The sequence below is a fragment of the Trachymyrmex septentrionalis genome, unplaced genomic scaffold (assembly GCF_001594115.1).
Source record: "Trachymyrmex septentrionalis isolate Tsep2-gDNA-1 unplaced genomic scaffold, Tsep1.0 scaffold127, whole genome shotgun sequence".
Classification (NCBI taxonomy): domain Eukaryota; kingdom Metazoa; phylum Arthropoda; class Insecta; order Hymenoptera; family Formicidae; genus Trachymyrmex; species Trachymyrmex septentrionalis.
The window spans coordinates 707,366-722,510 of NW_017304406.1; the positions used below are offsets into that span (position 1 = coordinate 707,366).

At 32.7% G+C, this 15,145-nt stretch overlaps 3 protein-coding genes across 4 annotated transcripts in view; 1 reads left to right on the forward strand and 2 right to left on the reverse strand.

Moving 5' to 3' along the window:
* The first annotated feature begins 2,811 nt into the window (after window positions 1-2,811).
* Window positions 2,812-5,859, forward strand: LOC108756418. The gene is made up of 5 exons (XM_018500190.1): window positions 2,812-3,056; window positions 3,551-3,713; window positions 4,981-5,089; window positions 5,152-5,262; window positions 5,603-5,859. Exons 1-5 carry the CDS (start codon window positions 2,900-2,902, stop codon window positions 5,762-5,764), a joined length of 702 nt encoding a protein of 233 aa, XP_018355692.1. The 5' UTR covers window positions 2,812-2,899; the 3' UTR covers window positions 5,765-5,859.
* A 1,240-nt stretch (window positions 5,860-7,099) lies between these two features.
* On the reverse strand, window positions 7,100-11,634 carry LOC108756496 (protein brambleberry-like). Its single transcript, XM_018500366.1, has 9 exons — window positions 10,911-11,634; window positions 10,093-10,484; window positions 9,179-9,364; window positions 8,869-9,091; window positions 8,491-8,787; window positions 8,099-8,311; window positions 7,738-7,971; window positions 7,357-7,657; window positions 7,100-7,280 (listed from the first exon to the last, which is right to left on the reverse strand). Exons 2-9 carry the CDS (start codon window positions 10,462-10,464, stop codon window positions 7,151-7,153), a joined length of 1,956 nt encoding a protein of 651 aa, XP_018355868.1. The 5' UTR covers window positions 10,465-10,484; window positions 10,911-11,634; the 3' UTR covers window positions 7,100-7,150.
* LOC108756495 (protein SMG8) overlaps window positions 11,626-15,145 on the reverse strand; it is a 5,271-nt gene continuing 1,751 nt past the window's right edge. Inside the window, exons 6-15 of one of the 2 annotated variants that reach the window (XM_018500364.1) lie at window positions 15,028-15,131; window positions 14,680-14,873; window positions 14,381-14,620; window positions 14,095-14,298; window positions 13,912-14,021; window positions 13,692-13,850; window positions 13,268-13,478; window positions 12,738-13,046; window positions 12,446-12,625; window positions 11,626-11,826 (exon numbers count right to left, since the gene is read on the reverse strand). In XM_018500364.1, the coding sequence (XP_018355866.1) occupies window positions 11,706-11,826; window positions 12,446-12,625; window positions 12,738-13,046; window positions 13,268-13,478; window positions 13,692-13,850; window positions 13,912-14,021; window positions 14,095-14,298; window positions 14,381-14,620; window positions 14,680-14,873; window positions 15,028-15,131 (1,832 nt within the window). In that variant the 3' untranslated portion in view covers window positions 11,626-11,705. Of the gene's footprint in view, window positions 11,827-12,445; window positions 12,626-12,737; window positions 13,047-13,267; window positions 13,479-13,691; window positions 13,851-13,911; window positions 14,022-14,094; window positions 14,299-14,380; window positions 14,621-14,679; window positions 14,874-15,027; window positions 15,132-15,145 lie in introns of those variants that run through there. The other variant, XM_018500365.1, reaches the window with a different exon arrangement.

Consider the following 15,145-nt stretch of genomic DNA (forward strand, 5'->3'; position numbering starts at 1 on the left):
TTCTTTATTTCATTTTGCTATTCATTTTTTTATTAAAATTAAATTTTTTAAATCAATTAAATTGTATAGATATTGTAATTGATTAATTTTTAACCAAAAAAAGATTAAAAAATAAAGATATTACAAATCAACTTAATTTTTTTGTGGGCACTTTAATCTTTACAGAACGGCCTATCTTTTTTTATACTTTTATGTACGTTTCAAAAAAATTCTTATATACTGAAAGAATAATTTTGTTAAAATATCTAAAAATTTAGGTAGAGACAGATCTAAAAATAATTTTGCTGGATCGTCAAAATAATTATGTAGAAAACATGATGAGCGATACTGCAAAAAATCTTAACATTCTAGCAATCACTTTCTGTCCTACATAATTATCATAACAGTCAAAATTTATTTTTGGATCTGTATTTAACTAATTTTTAGATATTTTAGCAAAACTATATTCTTTCAATACAGAGTTCGAAGGGCAAAAGCTAGGGCGTAACCTTTTGGAACACTCTGTATAGCTTTCGCGGGGACTCCTAGAAGGATGCCAACGATTCGCCCTGTCAATCCCCGTGCGCCAGCAAAGGCTGACGATGACGTGAGACTCCTTTTACGCATAGGTAGGAGACTACAAAGTGCACGCGTCAGGCCAGATGTCGGTGGAGCGGCCCGTCTTTATGGCTGTCAAGTTGCACGTAGACGAGAGCGACGGACGTGCCGCGAAAAGGAGCATCGCGACGCGACGCCGCGAGCGGAAGGGTAAATGGAATCTAACGTCGACGCAAAGCGTCGGGACGCCCGTCGTCACCATCGTATCGTCCTATCGTCTATTTCCTCCTTGACTTGCGCGCCGATTGGTTCGCGTGAGAAAAAAGAGGCAGCAAGAAGCTAAATAGAAATCTATCGCGAAAGTTGGGCAAGACGCGAAGAAAAAAATTTGTGATTTGCAAAAATTTGTAATGTAAGTGATAATTTATCATGATATTTTAATATTATTATAATAAACGAATTATTATAATACTTTTCTACTTATAACATAAATAAAAGGAAGAAAATAATTTTTTTTTTAATAAAAAAAAAGAAATAATAAATTGAAATGCTTGGAATTGTAATTTATGTATACTACTTTATATTGTTTCACAACACTTTATTGATCTTCAAAAATTTATATTTTTGCGGCTCAAAATACCAAATTTTTGGAATCGCGATTTTTAGAATTCTTGAAAAATTCTTGAAATTTTAGACAGTGCAACTTGCTCGCTAATTCATCAAATTTCGAGAATCTTAATTTTCTCGATTTTAAATCTAAAATTCTCGAAATTTTAAATAATTTTACATATTTAATGACAAATGTGACAAAGACAATTAATGGCAAGACTGATCGCGACAAGAAAAAGGAAGAATGCAAAAGAGGATATGTAATACTTCTACGAATGTGGGTCACCAAAGAAGAGGAATGAATGGACACAGGGTCTCTGTTTACGAGCTCTGTTACTTCTACACTAAACTAGCTATACTGATTCACATCTGTGAATGCCACAATTACAGAAGTGTCTGAGTCGTTATACATAGAAGGATGCGGAGGGAAAAAAGTTGCGTTTCAGAGTCTTCTGTATTTGTGCAACGGATAAACAAAAGCGCGAGAAAAACGACAAGAAGACTGCCTTTCTTCGCAAAACTTCTGAAAACTTCTCGCAAAGACGAGAGGAAGGAGGGAGATTCGAAACGTCGTGTGAACCGGATCTCTCGTCACCGCCAGTTGTCAAGCCGACTTGTCTTCTCTCATCTCGTATACAACTGTGATGTTTTCCCTACCGGTATACCGTGCGACACTTTAAACTAATCAACGTCGACTCTGATACAATTTTCGGTAAAAAAAATTTGTATCAATGTCTTGCAAAAATAATCAAATCAAACTGATAATTATCTTGGGAATTATCAAAGTATTAATTTTCAAAAAAAAATTTAAAGTTTAAATATTCTTCTTAATCCTGAGAATATTAATTATTTGCAGATGAGTAAGATTCTCATTAACATTTAATTATTAATATTCTTATAAAGATACTTATTTGCATTAAAAATTATTAAATTGTTTGTCAATTTAATAAATAATTTTACTACTCTGATTCTATACTCACAAATGTGTTTCAAGATTAAAAAAGATTTCGGTTCGCAGTTTGCAAAATCATATGTATATATAAATTCACAAAGAAATATTTAAGCACTAAGATCCGCTTTGACCGAATACAGGAATTCTCTTTTTTAATTAGAGAATATTAATATATTAATAATATGAGAATATATTAATATAATAATTAATATATAAATTATCTTTATACATAGTCAAAGAATTAATGTGTAATAATTTGTAACGAGAGTGGAGAATGTGAAGAGGAAGAAAGTAATTAATCGAGAACGTAAAGAAAAGGCGCGGAAAAAAGGCGTAGTAATTGAGCTGGGTACATTTATGGGGACATGTTTTAGTGGATAGTATTCATTAGGGAGGTCCATCGCGCGTCATCGAGGTGTCGTAAAAAAAGTTTATAAGAAAAAAAAAAGGTCTGCCGATCTACGCTCGTGGGAAGCCGCCGTTAAGTATGTATGTGTCATTGATAATTCCGCAGCATTTTGCAGAGGAAATCTTCTTCTCTATTTAGTTTTTAGATCTATTTCTGAGTTTATTTTATTTTTTTTTATTATTGTTTTAATTTTTCGGCTGTCTTTTCCCAGACGGACAGAATCGAGTGCAAAAGGACTGATTTGAAAGGTTCTCTATGAAAACAATCGTGCAATGGAATAAATACACGGTCTATGGGACGACAGTCGTTTGCTTTCAGCATAGAGACAGATTTCAAAGAACGTGCGTTTCTTTTTTTTTTCTCTTTTTCGTTCCGCTCATGAAAGATGATCGATGTGTAATATGGTCCGGTCGTCGAAGAGCCTCAAGAGGACGGGAACGATGTCGACGCACGGAGATAACGTGACGATTGGCTCGTCGCCGTATTATTTTCGCCACCCTAGAGAATCGGCAAAAGCGCAGGACGATCATGTAACGTCAGAACAAAACGGTTAGTTTTTTTTTTATTCTCTTTGAAACAAAAGTAACAATTCTATTCTATTCTAATTTTTTTTATTCTCTGAGACATAAGATTTCTCCATAATTTTTCAGAGCATTGACTCGCTCTGAAAATAATATTCTTCGATATTCTTCTTGGAGATTTCTTCGTTTATTATACGCATCTATTGGTCTAATTTACATCATATCTAATTACATCACTTGATATGGGTACTAATAATTTTTTATTAAATTATCTTAATTTCAGCGATACGTGAAAATATATACACGATATGTATATTTAATTAATCATTTTGATACATATTGTATCAATTTAGTAGTCATTCTTTGAATACATTACTGAAATTAAAATAATTTAATAGAAAGTTACTAATTCATACACGTATCAAATGCACTATGTAAACTAGACGATTATATGCACATGAGATAATCTTTTGATCTTTTTAAATGATATATTTGATGAATTACTTGTTCATTGTTTTGCAGCGGACGACGACAAGCCTTCGGTAATTTTAACAATTGCGTCAGCCAAGGGAAGATGCAAATACTGCCTTTACAGTCTTATTGGGTTGCTGATAATCTTGTTGTGCATCTTGATCAGTGGAATGCTGTTCCCATATCCTCTGCATGCTTCATGTATTGTTAAATGGTAATTACGCTATATGTACACATCAACAATTAAAACACAAACGGTTTGTGAGAATTACACTGTAGAAAAACGGATAATACTTTGACAAAGTTGAGGAAGTTACTTTATAAGTTACTTTTTACATTATCTTATATGTGTTTGTTATAGAAATTCAGTACAAGAAGTAATACAAAATTGAGCAAATATAATATAATCAAAAATAAAATACTCGAACTTATACTCAATTACATAAGTAATTTGTAAACTAACTTTCCAAATCCTGTACTTTGACTAGATAACAACGCTTGTTATGCATTCTTTTTAAATTCAAATAAGTTTTTTATGGAACTTTGACTACCAAGACAGAGTTTTCAATAAATATCAATGTTATAACTTTACATTCAACATTTACTGTTACATATAATATGTATTATATTATATTTATAAAGTTGAATGTGAAATTCTAACATTGATATTATATTATGTTCAGTTGATATTTATTGGATTGTCACGATTTTCAAAAAATTAAAATTACGAAATTGTAAGAAATCGCATATAGCCAAATTTCGTCGTATCTTCGCGAATAAGCCATTCGCCAAGCTATTCATCGATTATCAAACACTTCGTCGCAATAAAATAACGAGCAAAACGTCGATATTTTTATGAATAAATTCAAGAGCTTTTTGAACGGATTTACATTCTGCCACAGCTGCCGTTATCGTTTTCTTTTTTCCCTGAGCGTCGAGAGATCGGATCCCTTTCATCCTACGGCAATAGCTAATGCGAATGATCGTCGCGTCGTTTTTACGAGGACTAGAGCTTTCGAAAAGTTTCTTTTGAAGCAACGTCCACGCCGCTCCCATTATATACACAGGGAAACTCAATATCGCCGGCGCGACGTGGAGCTCGTATATTTTGCTTTGGCCGGGACGACACCGCCCGAAAAATAAACGCGCTTTTCCGACTCCACGAGAACGGACAGCCTCATACCGGCGTAGCTCACTATTTTATTACTTTCGGTCGCTTCGAGTATCTTTTAAAATTAACATCAAGTAGGTAGTACAGAAACTTTAGGACCGGTACACTTCTTATATAAAAAAAAAATATAGCATATCTCTAACCAAAGAAAGATGGGTGCGTTTAAAAGAGCAGAGATATAAATCGCAGTTTATAAAATCCTAAAATTAAAAATTTAAGTGTGTAAAAGTATACAAAGATGAAACGACTTCTACGGAAATATTTTATTCAACTGAGTTATTGAAATACTTTTTAAAGATAATTACTCTAGGAAGTTTGACGATCCGTGCGCGCATGTGATGCAAAAGTTCCGACGCCAGATAACGAATTGGTCTTCTTGGAACACTTGTCAACAACGTGACGGCACTTGTCAGTATACGGTAAGAGTAATATCTCTCTGATTTTTAAATGCAAATTAACTTTAACTTTTATCTCGCGGCAGCTCAAGCTACCTGTGGAGAGTAACATAATTAGAGCGACGCACAGGTCATCGAAGTCGCTCGAGAGGATCGAGATCATCTTCGAGGAGATAAACAATACGTGTTTCGCTAAGGTAAACTTTTAATTGAACATAATAATTATTATACGATAAATAATGAAAACACGAACGATATTACAATATGCGTCGAAAACAACATGAGATATCTCATTAATTTTTCGCATTAATGTTTACCCAGCGAGAAATGATTCATTGAATCAACATCGATACGATGATTTCGATGTCAATTAAATCTTGATTCGATGTCTAATTGACAGTCATTTCTCGCTAAGTAATTCTTTGATAAATTTGATATTAAAGAATGTATTAAATATTTTTCTTTAATAATTATATGTAAAATCTTAAAGTTTAAATTGCCGAATGTTAGACTAACGCAAATATCATTTATATGTAGGCTGAATCTGTTTCAAGCAATTGGTTCGCAATATTCGATGACGGGACAAATTATTGCAATCTGCACAATTTGGTTGTGGGAGCTGGTCTCGACAGGCACGCGAAATTTCAGGAGCTAACCAATGATGCTGCGTGCACGCAATTCAATATGGCAGTCTGTTAATGAAACAAGACACACCGGTTACTTATGGTTTTTCAAAACTTACATGTGTAAATTTACTTCAAAATTTATATATATGAATTATATATATTGCTATATATTATACATATATAAAGTTTACTTATATTATATATAAAGTAACTTATATATTATATAATTATGTATATTCAAATATATATAATTGATATATAAAATGAGAAATAATCGTCAATTACATAGGAATTAAAAATATTTAAAAAATAAACTTAATATAAATATAATATATATTTTCATATATATAGTTTCATATACACGTATATGAAACTATATATACATTATGTTTAAATTACGTTAATTTTTCAAAATTATTTATATATATTTTCATAACATTCCAACGAAAGCCGGAATAAGTTTGAAAAACCATAAGCTTTTTAATATTTAATAAAAATTTATATTTATATTAATTTACAGAGTTTCATATATAAGTGTTACAAGATCATTTATATCATAAGTTTGTACTTCGATATATCCTTTCTTATAAAACAGTAGATTATTATCTCGCTATAAATATTAAATATCGCTTACATTAAACACAGAACTAATTATTATTATTATCCGTTATTACGGAAAAAATAAGATTACGTATCATCTTTAAATATGTATTGTACATTTATCATTGAGAGGAACGTATATTTCTATTAACTAATCAGACAAAAGATTTTTAATAAATTGTTAGATCTAATTGTACAAATAGTTAAAGCTTTAATTGTTGAAATAATTCGAACATGGAGAGAAATTCGAGTGGAAATAACATTAGTAAAGAGGAAACGTTTACTTTATTTTACTTCCATAAAGTCAAATTGAACAGTTTAAACTATTTGATTTTGTTTATTTTCAGGCTTGAATAGTCAGAGCTATTTAGAGCTATTTTGATCTTAAAATATTATTTAAACTGTGCTATTGAAAACAATTTATGGTTTTTCAATAGCACGGTTCTTAATTGAGCAAGGTGCGTCTCGATATAGAAATATACTTAAATCCCAACGATCAAATAATACAAGTCATATAAATATATATTAATTTAATTAAAACGCCTACCTAACTAAACACTAAAATATATATATATATATTGAAAATATTATCAAATTTAAAGTGATCTTGAGATCATTATCATCAAAAGAACGTTATTTACAAAATCGCAAAATGTACATAAATTATTTATAACCATATTTAATTATTTATGCTTTCCAAAGTAATTATTTTTCTCATGAATTTCTTTTCTCAGAATTTTTTTCTTATTAAAATCGTACTAATTATCGTACTAATTTTTTATTATAATAAATAAATATTCAACCCTAATTTTTAGCAATTATTATATAAACATTACTATTTTGCATAATCTTTTTTCGATTAATCCAGATGCTCACTCAATGTACCGGAGTGGTGGTAACAGTAATTATGTCCGGGTGAAACAAACGCTCGACATCTCCTGCCATTTCTCGTTATTCCCATACAAGGTATTTTTAGCATTGGAGTATTACTGAAAACATTCCCTAATTATTTTACGATTTCCTTTTTTTTTTAAATAATTTTTCATCTGACAATTATTTATTTACCTTCTAGTTCGCGGCAAATCCACGTTATATCGAAAATGTTCAAACGACTTTCCTGTGTCGTTAAAATCATTTGTGTTATAATCGTTATGATCTGTGAAATAATTATCCTGATACTGCCATGACGTTACGCTGTCGATAGAAGAATCACATTCTATCAGACCTTTTGTTAGTTCAGATTGCAAGTGAATAATGTCCTCACGCTTCTTCCTCGACGGTTGATACGAACAAGAGAGCTCCTCATGCGCATTTAAATTGCGTCCACCCCACGAAGCGACTGCCTCTAATAGGGCATTAAGTTTCCCTGGAAAAATTATCGAATGTTGTAATAATCATCAAACCATTTCTCTCTCGCTTAATTTCAGTCTTAAATAGAAGAAATACCTCTGAAATTATTTATTTGCAAAACGCTGAGATTGTACAGTTTTCGTACTTTATTCATTAATCTTGTGTGTAACTGCATTTTTGGTATGGAATTAGAATTCGACGAAGATGTGTTATCATGTACAATTCCATTCGAATAGCCTTTTTGTTGATGAATCAGCTTAATTAACTCCGTCTTTGCTTCCGGAACGTTTGGCCCGATTATACGTTGTATTCCCAGCATTAAAAAATGCACTGCGTTAAAGAAATAAACATCAAACGTCAATGTAATACACCAAGTATTCGTATGCATTACATAATTACTGTCTCGTTTTCTATATTTATTTTAAAAACATTTTATCACACGTTTTAATATACTCACTTGCGGTGATCAAGAATATTAACACCGTTATAGATGTAAAATCTAAACAAGCTTCCATACCCTGTTTTAAGTAAGTTACAAGATTCGCTGGTATAACGCCCATGATAGTAGCTCTGGTTAAAAAAGGTGCTTGTAAAAACGCGGCGATTATCATCGCGACTAATAAATACATAATGTGTAAAAATATGCGATATGCTCTTTGCATTTGTTCACCTAAAAATACAGAAACAATGGATATATTGCATTATTAACATATTTCAATTAACCTAATGTTTTTTTAAACAAAAGTTTTTAACCTAACATAATCAACGTAATTAATTTAACAAAATTCTTTTTACACAATTGTTGAATTAGGTTGTTTTCTTATAAAACAAATATATCTTATATCATACCAGTATCGCCAATGTAATCAGTAATCCATCCCAATTTTTGGTCTACTTCCGCGCGCATTGTATTAGTGAGATTCCAAATGTAGTGGATGGTATCGTTAATTTGCGTGAGCATCTGCATCGTTTGCTCGTATTGGTGGATAGTTTCCTCATGTTGTTGTAATAAATGATTTGTGCTTTGTTCGATTTTCTCCCAGATCATTTGTGCTTGTTCTTGTATGGTAAACAAATCCTGCAATACCTCCTTATGATTTTCTCCACGTTCGATAACCTGTTGCTCGAAATCTTGATGTGCTTTTTCTGAAGAACATATTAAATATATTCAGAATTTCTATGTATAATAGTACAAAAAACCATGTATAAAAAGTTTAGTTTACTAACCTAATTTGTTTTTTATTTCTTCCGTCATGGCAGCAAGTTGAGCATGGCCAGAACGTATTAACGCTTTTTCATTATACAACTCTCTTAGGTTTGTTGTTACAAGATTGTAAGCTGTTGCCTGAGCATCCTTCAAATTTTCTTGTTGTGACAAAAGTAGTTTGTTTTTTTGAGTTAACGATAATAGAGCTTCTGTTGTTTGTTCTTCCAAACGATCTTGACCGTGCTATTTAATACAATTAGTATAATGTTTCAGTTAAAGAATGAATCAAGAAATATATTGAAGAAACATACAATGAAAAAATGTAATTACCTTCAAGGAATCCAATGCCTTGATTTGAGAATGCGCAGACTGCATCAGCTTGTTGACAGTTAACTCTGTAAGAGCACGAAATTGTGTATTTCGAGCTGCATAACAAATTGCCCTCGCTCTGTTACTTATTAAGTGATACGCATTCCACATATCAGCATCCATATCGGTTGTACATTGCTTAAGAGACTAAAAAAAAAACAAAAACAAAAATCATGCTTTGTACTTACACTGACTTATACAACAAAGTTACACAATTATATTCTGTCACATGCACATATTTTTTGCACTCTTTTTGGCACTATTTATTATTTATTATTTGTTTTTAATTTTTTTAAATTAAAATCAAGCTTATTACGATATTAAAATTTGCATGAATCGAACACTAGTACAACATGTGTGGCACTAGGCAACTGAAACCATAAGTTTTGGGGAGGTCCACTGAAGTAAAGGGAGGGGGAAGTGTGCAGGTTTGAACAGGCATGGAATTTACCCCCTCAAACTGTAAAGGGTTCTGATATTCTGCAGCATAAGCATCCTGTTCTCGTACTAACAATGTAAGTCAATACTCTTGTCATTAACAAAAATGATAAATCGATAAATTTTAATAAATAAACTCTTAGACATGCGAAAGCATTAAACATTCATTAAAAGCCACAGAAATATAAAAAAATACTCTCTATTGTATATATAATTCAATTATTCCTGTATAAATTTTATGAAACAATAGAATATAGAAGATATCAACTCGATAATCGACAAATCGTAATGGAAATAACAAAACCCAGACAATGTAAACATTATTTATCTTAATATTTGATATTTTTTTGACATTGATGTCAAAATTGACAATAATATCTGTTTGCTATCTAGAAAGATTTTTTTCGCAAAGACGCTGTGTTTTATGAAGTACATACCATTTCTTCAGTGCAGGGAAACATTTTCCTGCCTTCAACTGCTGATTGGCAGTTAAGGAGATTGACACCCAGTTTTGCTAGCTCTTCTTCTGTCATGTCGGAGCATGAGGTTTTAATCTTCATGATAACTTTGTGCTGACAGGTCTCCAATGGGGAAGATACTTGAATATCCGTAAACTTGGAAGCCTCTTGAAGAAATTTCTCATCCTCTGTCATTGACTCATAAGGAATCGAGATCAGAGGCACACCATCAGCGACAAGAACATTCGAATCATCTGTATTTTTTCTCCATAGCCAGTCCAACATAGATGTGCTACCAATTTTACAATTAAATGACAAGATAAATATTATCAAGAGAAGTCTACTCTCCATTTTGCACCTGACTTATTGATCTGAAATAAGAACCAAGAATAACTAATTGATTAATCTGAAATAAGAATCAAGAATAACTTGAATTGTTCCAAAATTTACTATCAATGCTAAAAATCTAATTCATATTAAAACTATAATCACTATAATTTTCAGTATTGACATTAAATTTTGAAATCTGAAGTTTTGCATTAACTCTTAATACACACGATTAGGTGATTCGTGTCCTGCACATTTTTTTTCGAAAAACTATTGTAGAAGCAAGTAATTACAATATTTATATACAATTTTTTTGATACACAACCTCATACATACTTTCTAAAGATATTAAAGTATATGTAATCACTTGATAATTCTTATATATTTGTTAAAATAATGAAAATTAATGAATAATCCATCATGTGTACTCAGAGTACAAAAAAATCAATACTGAAATGCATAATGATTACCTAAAAGTTTTAAAACTATCGACGAGCCTTGACAATAATCGAGATAAATAAATAATGCACGATCATCTGTTCCTGTTGAAGATTGATGTTACAAAATTGCACCACTAAAAATAGATAGTCCGCTCCGGAACCGTTGTTCGCGTTGTGTAGTTTCACTAACAACGCGCCGACGTAGGGAAAATTGCGACAGGTAATTGCGACAGGAGTTCTTCTCGGGACAAGCGAGCGACGGGGTTTATCCGTTTCGCGAATTCAAACGTGATGACAAATACTTTTCATGTGTTTCGTCCGTGTGCTCCAACGGTTGCGCCATTCAAAATGCGCAAATGGCGATCAAGGACGGAGTCATCTGCGCGTTGCGTCCGTCGTATCGTTTTTACTTTCCTCACTCTGACTTCTCGTCATGCAACCACCGCGAGATTTGCACTCTATCCGTTTCAACCACGAAAGGAAATCGAAGAGATCTTTGAAGATTTATGATGAAAACGTTGAAAACCATCGTTGCGTTTCTGCACTTTTCAGATGAGGAACGCCTGAACGGGCCAATCGCGAGCACGAACGCGATAACAAGTGTTCCACCATGTTCCATCGAACTTTTGAAAGCGACCAATCGTATAGCGCGCGCGCTCGTTGATCATTTTGAATTAGGATTAGCAAGGAATCGAGTCGAGAATTCACAAACTGTAAACTAAGTATTTTATTTTCCAACGTCCAGTATTTTGAAACGCACTTGTATAGTATTATACACGATGATATATCTTCGACGATATATTTTGTATCACATCAGCCGTCTCTTCATTTCTTCTCTGGCACAACCTCGCTGATGCCGTACATACCAGCTAACAAACGCCCGTGAGCTGGAGGTACCGGTTCCTTGGGTGGTAAATATGGTCCCTTCTCGCCCATATATACATACCTTTAGGATTTTTTAAGAAAAATTATCGAAGAAGATTACAAAGATGAGAACTGTTTTTTTTTTGTTATATTACAATATAATTATATTATTATTATTGTAATTGTAAAATATATAATTATAATATAACTATTAAAAGTATACTATTATAATGAGAGAGAAAGAAAGAGAGAGAAAACATTGAACAAGTGAACTTACATTCATTTTGCATTAATGTATAGATTAATTATAATTATATAATAGATTAATTATAATTTCGATTTTTTAATTTACTGTTTATTTTTTTCTAATTCTAAGAGTTAGAATTAGAGAGTAATAATTTTTAAAATTAGAAAAAAATAAAGAGTAAAATAAATAAAGATTAAAGTTAATCTACAATGAAATAAACTTATGTCATATTAATTTTTTTTAACTTACTTTTTATTCCTTATCTAATGTTTAGAAGTAGAAAAAGACAAAAAGTAAGTTAAACTAAATTAGAATTAAACTGCATTTGTAAAAACGAGCAGTTCTGAATTAGAAAAAGAGTACATTAATCTACATTAATAGAATCAGGTATTAGCCTTGCATTACATAAGCATTTAAAATATGTATACGAAGTTTTATTATACGAAAAGGATACGGCAATCTTAAGATCCAATAAGCACTCTGGGAAAGTTTGATCGGTTCCTCACATCCAGTGACGAATATCGGGCAAGGTGGAGGACCAGGTTGAACCCGAGGATTCAACGTGACGTGAACTGGCGCTTTAGGTGTCACTATATGAATTCTCATCAGTTGAGCGATTAAGGGTTTAATTTGCCTTAAAAAAAATGAAAAGAAAAAGAAATATGTATTTCCGTGTTAAACGGGTTCACATATATGAATAATAGCTTCAGTAAACGAACCCAAATACGATTGGGTTCTCTACGAACCTGCAAGGGCAAGGAAAGTATAAAGGCATATCAGCGGTGCTGGACGTCACCTTGTTTCCACTGTCTTTCACTATGCCATTTCCAGTCGCTTTTAGTACTTTATCAGGTGCAGACGCCATAAAGCGATGTCCACGCGGACACTCGTATTCCACTCCGACAAATATTTTAACCACGAATTCTTTACCTCCTTTCGATTTACGACCACGTATGGCGTTCATATTCTGGAAATTCTTGCCTCCTCGTGGACAGTAACCTCCGTGATCGCCCACTAGCGGCCACAGTGGATTTCGTTCTTTCTGATGTTCCAATCTGTGAATATTTATTTTTCTTATCCCCATTTCCATCAATATAAATTAATTTTAATATCGGTTCGACTTATTCTTCATGTTTTTTTAATCCTTAGAACCAGAAAAAGATGAAGAGAGAAAGTTAAATCAGATTAAACTTAATCTATATTGGTAGAAACAAACATTAGAAAATGTTTCTGTAAAAAACCGGTATATGTAGACACTACAAAACTTTCTCGTCACCTAACAGTCACATCCCATGGTAGTAAAAACGCGGAGGTAGGGAATACTCCGATCTGATGCTGCAGTCCCAAATTGTGAGAGTAAAGACTACTCGGTCCAAGGCATACCAGAGACCAATTGGAGAATTGCGGCAGCAAGCCGGCCGGTGATTCAGTGTGTAACATTCCAGGTAGGTATTCTGTCGTAGATGGTTGTCTAACCAAAGATTTGTCTGTAAAATGCATATATCAGTATAAATTTCTAATTAAATCTAAATTCATCCCAAACAGAATGACAGATCACAATAATGTTAGAATGACATTAAAATGAATTGTAATTAATAAAAAAAATGACTTTTAGTAATTATTTCAGAGCTATTTTGATATTATTTTGATGTCACGATGACTTGTGTTCTGCTTAGAATACTTCTGTAGCGATAAAACACCTTTAGAATTTTCTGCATCGCTGTCAACGACTTCTATAACAACTTTGTGCGAATCGTTCGGCGTCAGACTTGTTTTACTGCTTAATCTCGGAATATCTCCTTCTATCGGGTCGCTCGTTGCCGACGATTGACCACCGCTACCATAATCTGTATTTTCATCTGCAATATTTTTAGACATTATACATTCAATAAAAAAACGTTCCTTTTATCTATTACTTGCCATTCAAAGTATCGGTTCCTAAACTACAAGCTTGCGTGTCTTGTGGTGTGGAAGATTCGTTGCGACTGAAGGAATCATGACGTTTCGTTGCTGAAAATAACTGCGCTGCTCTATAGATGAAGAAAAACAAGAAAATAAATCAATTTTACCAGGAAGAAATCTCTTACAGCGCGAATGTCGTACCTATAGTTATGTGTGCTGGGTTGAAACACGGGAAACTGTATGCTTTCTAGTTGTGCGCAACCACATTGTTTCGCTAACATTTGAAAATAGTCGTGATTCGCCTGTCTCAGACTGAAGGGATCTTCTCTCGAGCCTTGGACCCTGCCGCAATTGCAAGCGCACACATATCTCACGCCACTGCAATGCTCTCTAACAGGTAATTCACTGCGGATGAAAATAAAGGCAATTAATATAGTAAATATAATGCACATATGAATATGTAATAATTTATTATAAAAAAGCATGCCTATCGTCCTCTCTGGGCTCAGTTTGTTCTCCACCTCCCGCACCTTCGCTACCTCCTCTGTGAATGGGATTTGTACAAGGATGACCGGTGAGTGATAACACTTCGCACATTTGTCGACCAGCTCGCCAATGCTTGTCACATTCAGCTTGTAATTTTTCACTAAATTCCTCGAACAATGGACCGCGGGCATGCATTTCGAAGACTGCCATTGCATGTGCTAACTTCGATTCATGATACGTTCTAAAAAGTAAAAGTTTTTGACGTGATGTAGCCATCATGATCATCTCAAACAATTTTACCTTGTATAATGCTGCGGCAAGTTCTCTTGATACGCTTGTAAAGCTCTCGGAAGTACTTTGCTACATCGGCTTTTACTAAATTTTACATCGGTATCTAATAAATTGTGAAGCGTCAACAGTTCTTTATCTGTTCCGTAAATAAAGTAATCAAAAACTTTGTTTGCTACTTGGCAAAATATGTTTAAAGTAGGTATCTGAAAAGGATCACTCGGCTTTTATTTATTTTATTGTAAAACATTGTTCTAATATTATTATTTAATAAATATTATATTAATAATATAATATTTAATAAATATCATATTTAGTATTATATATATAGCATTAACTATTTATTTTATAACTATATACTTCAAAATGGGCTGGTATAGAGTGTCGGCTGACATTATCATCGAATCCTCTTGCAAAAGCCAAATTTATATGTTGTTGTATAAACGATTTAAACATGTGAGTGTCTGTAAATACAGAG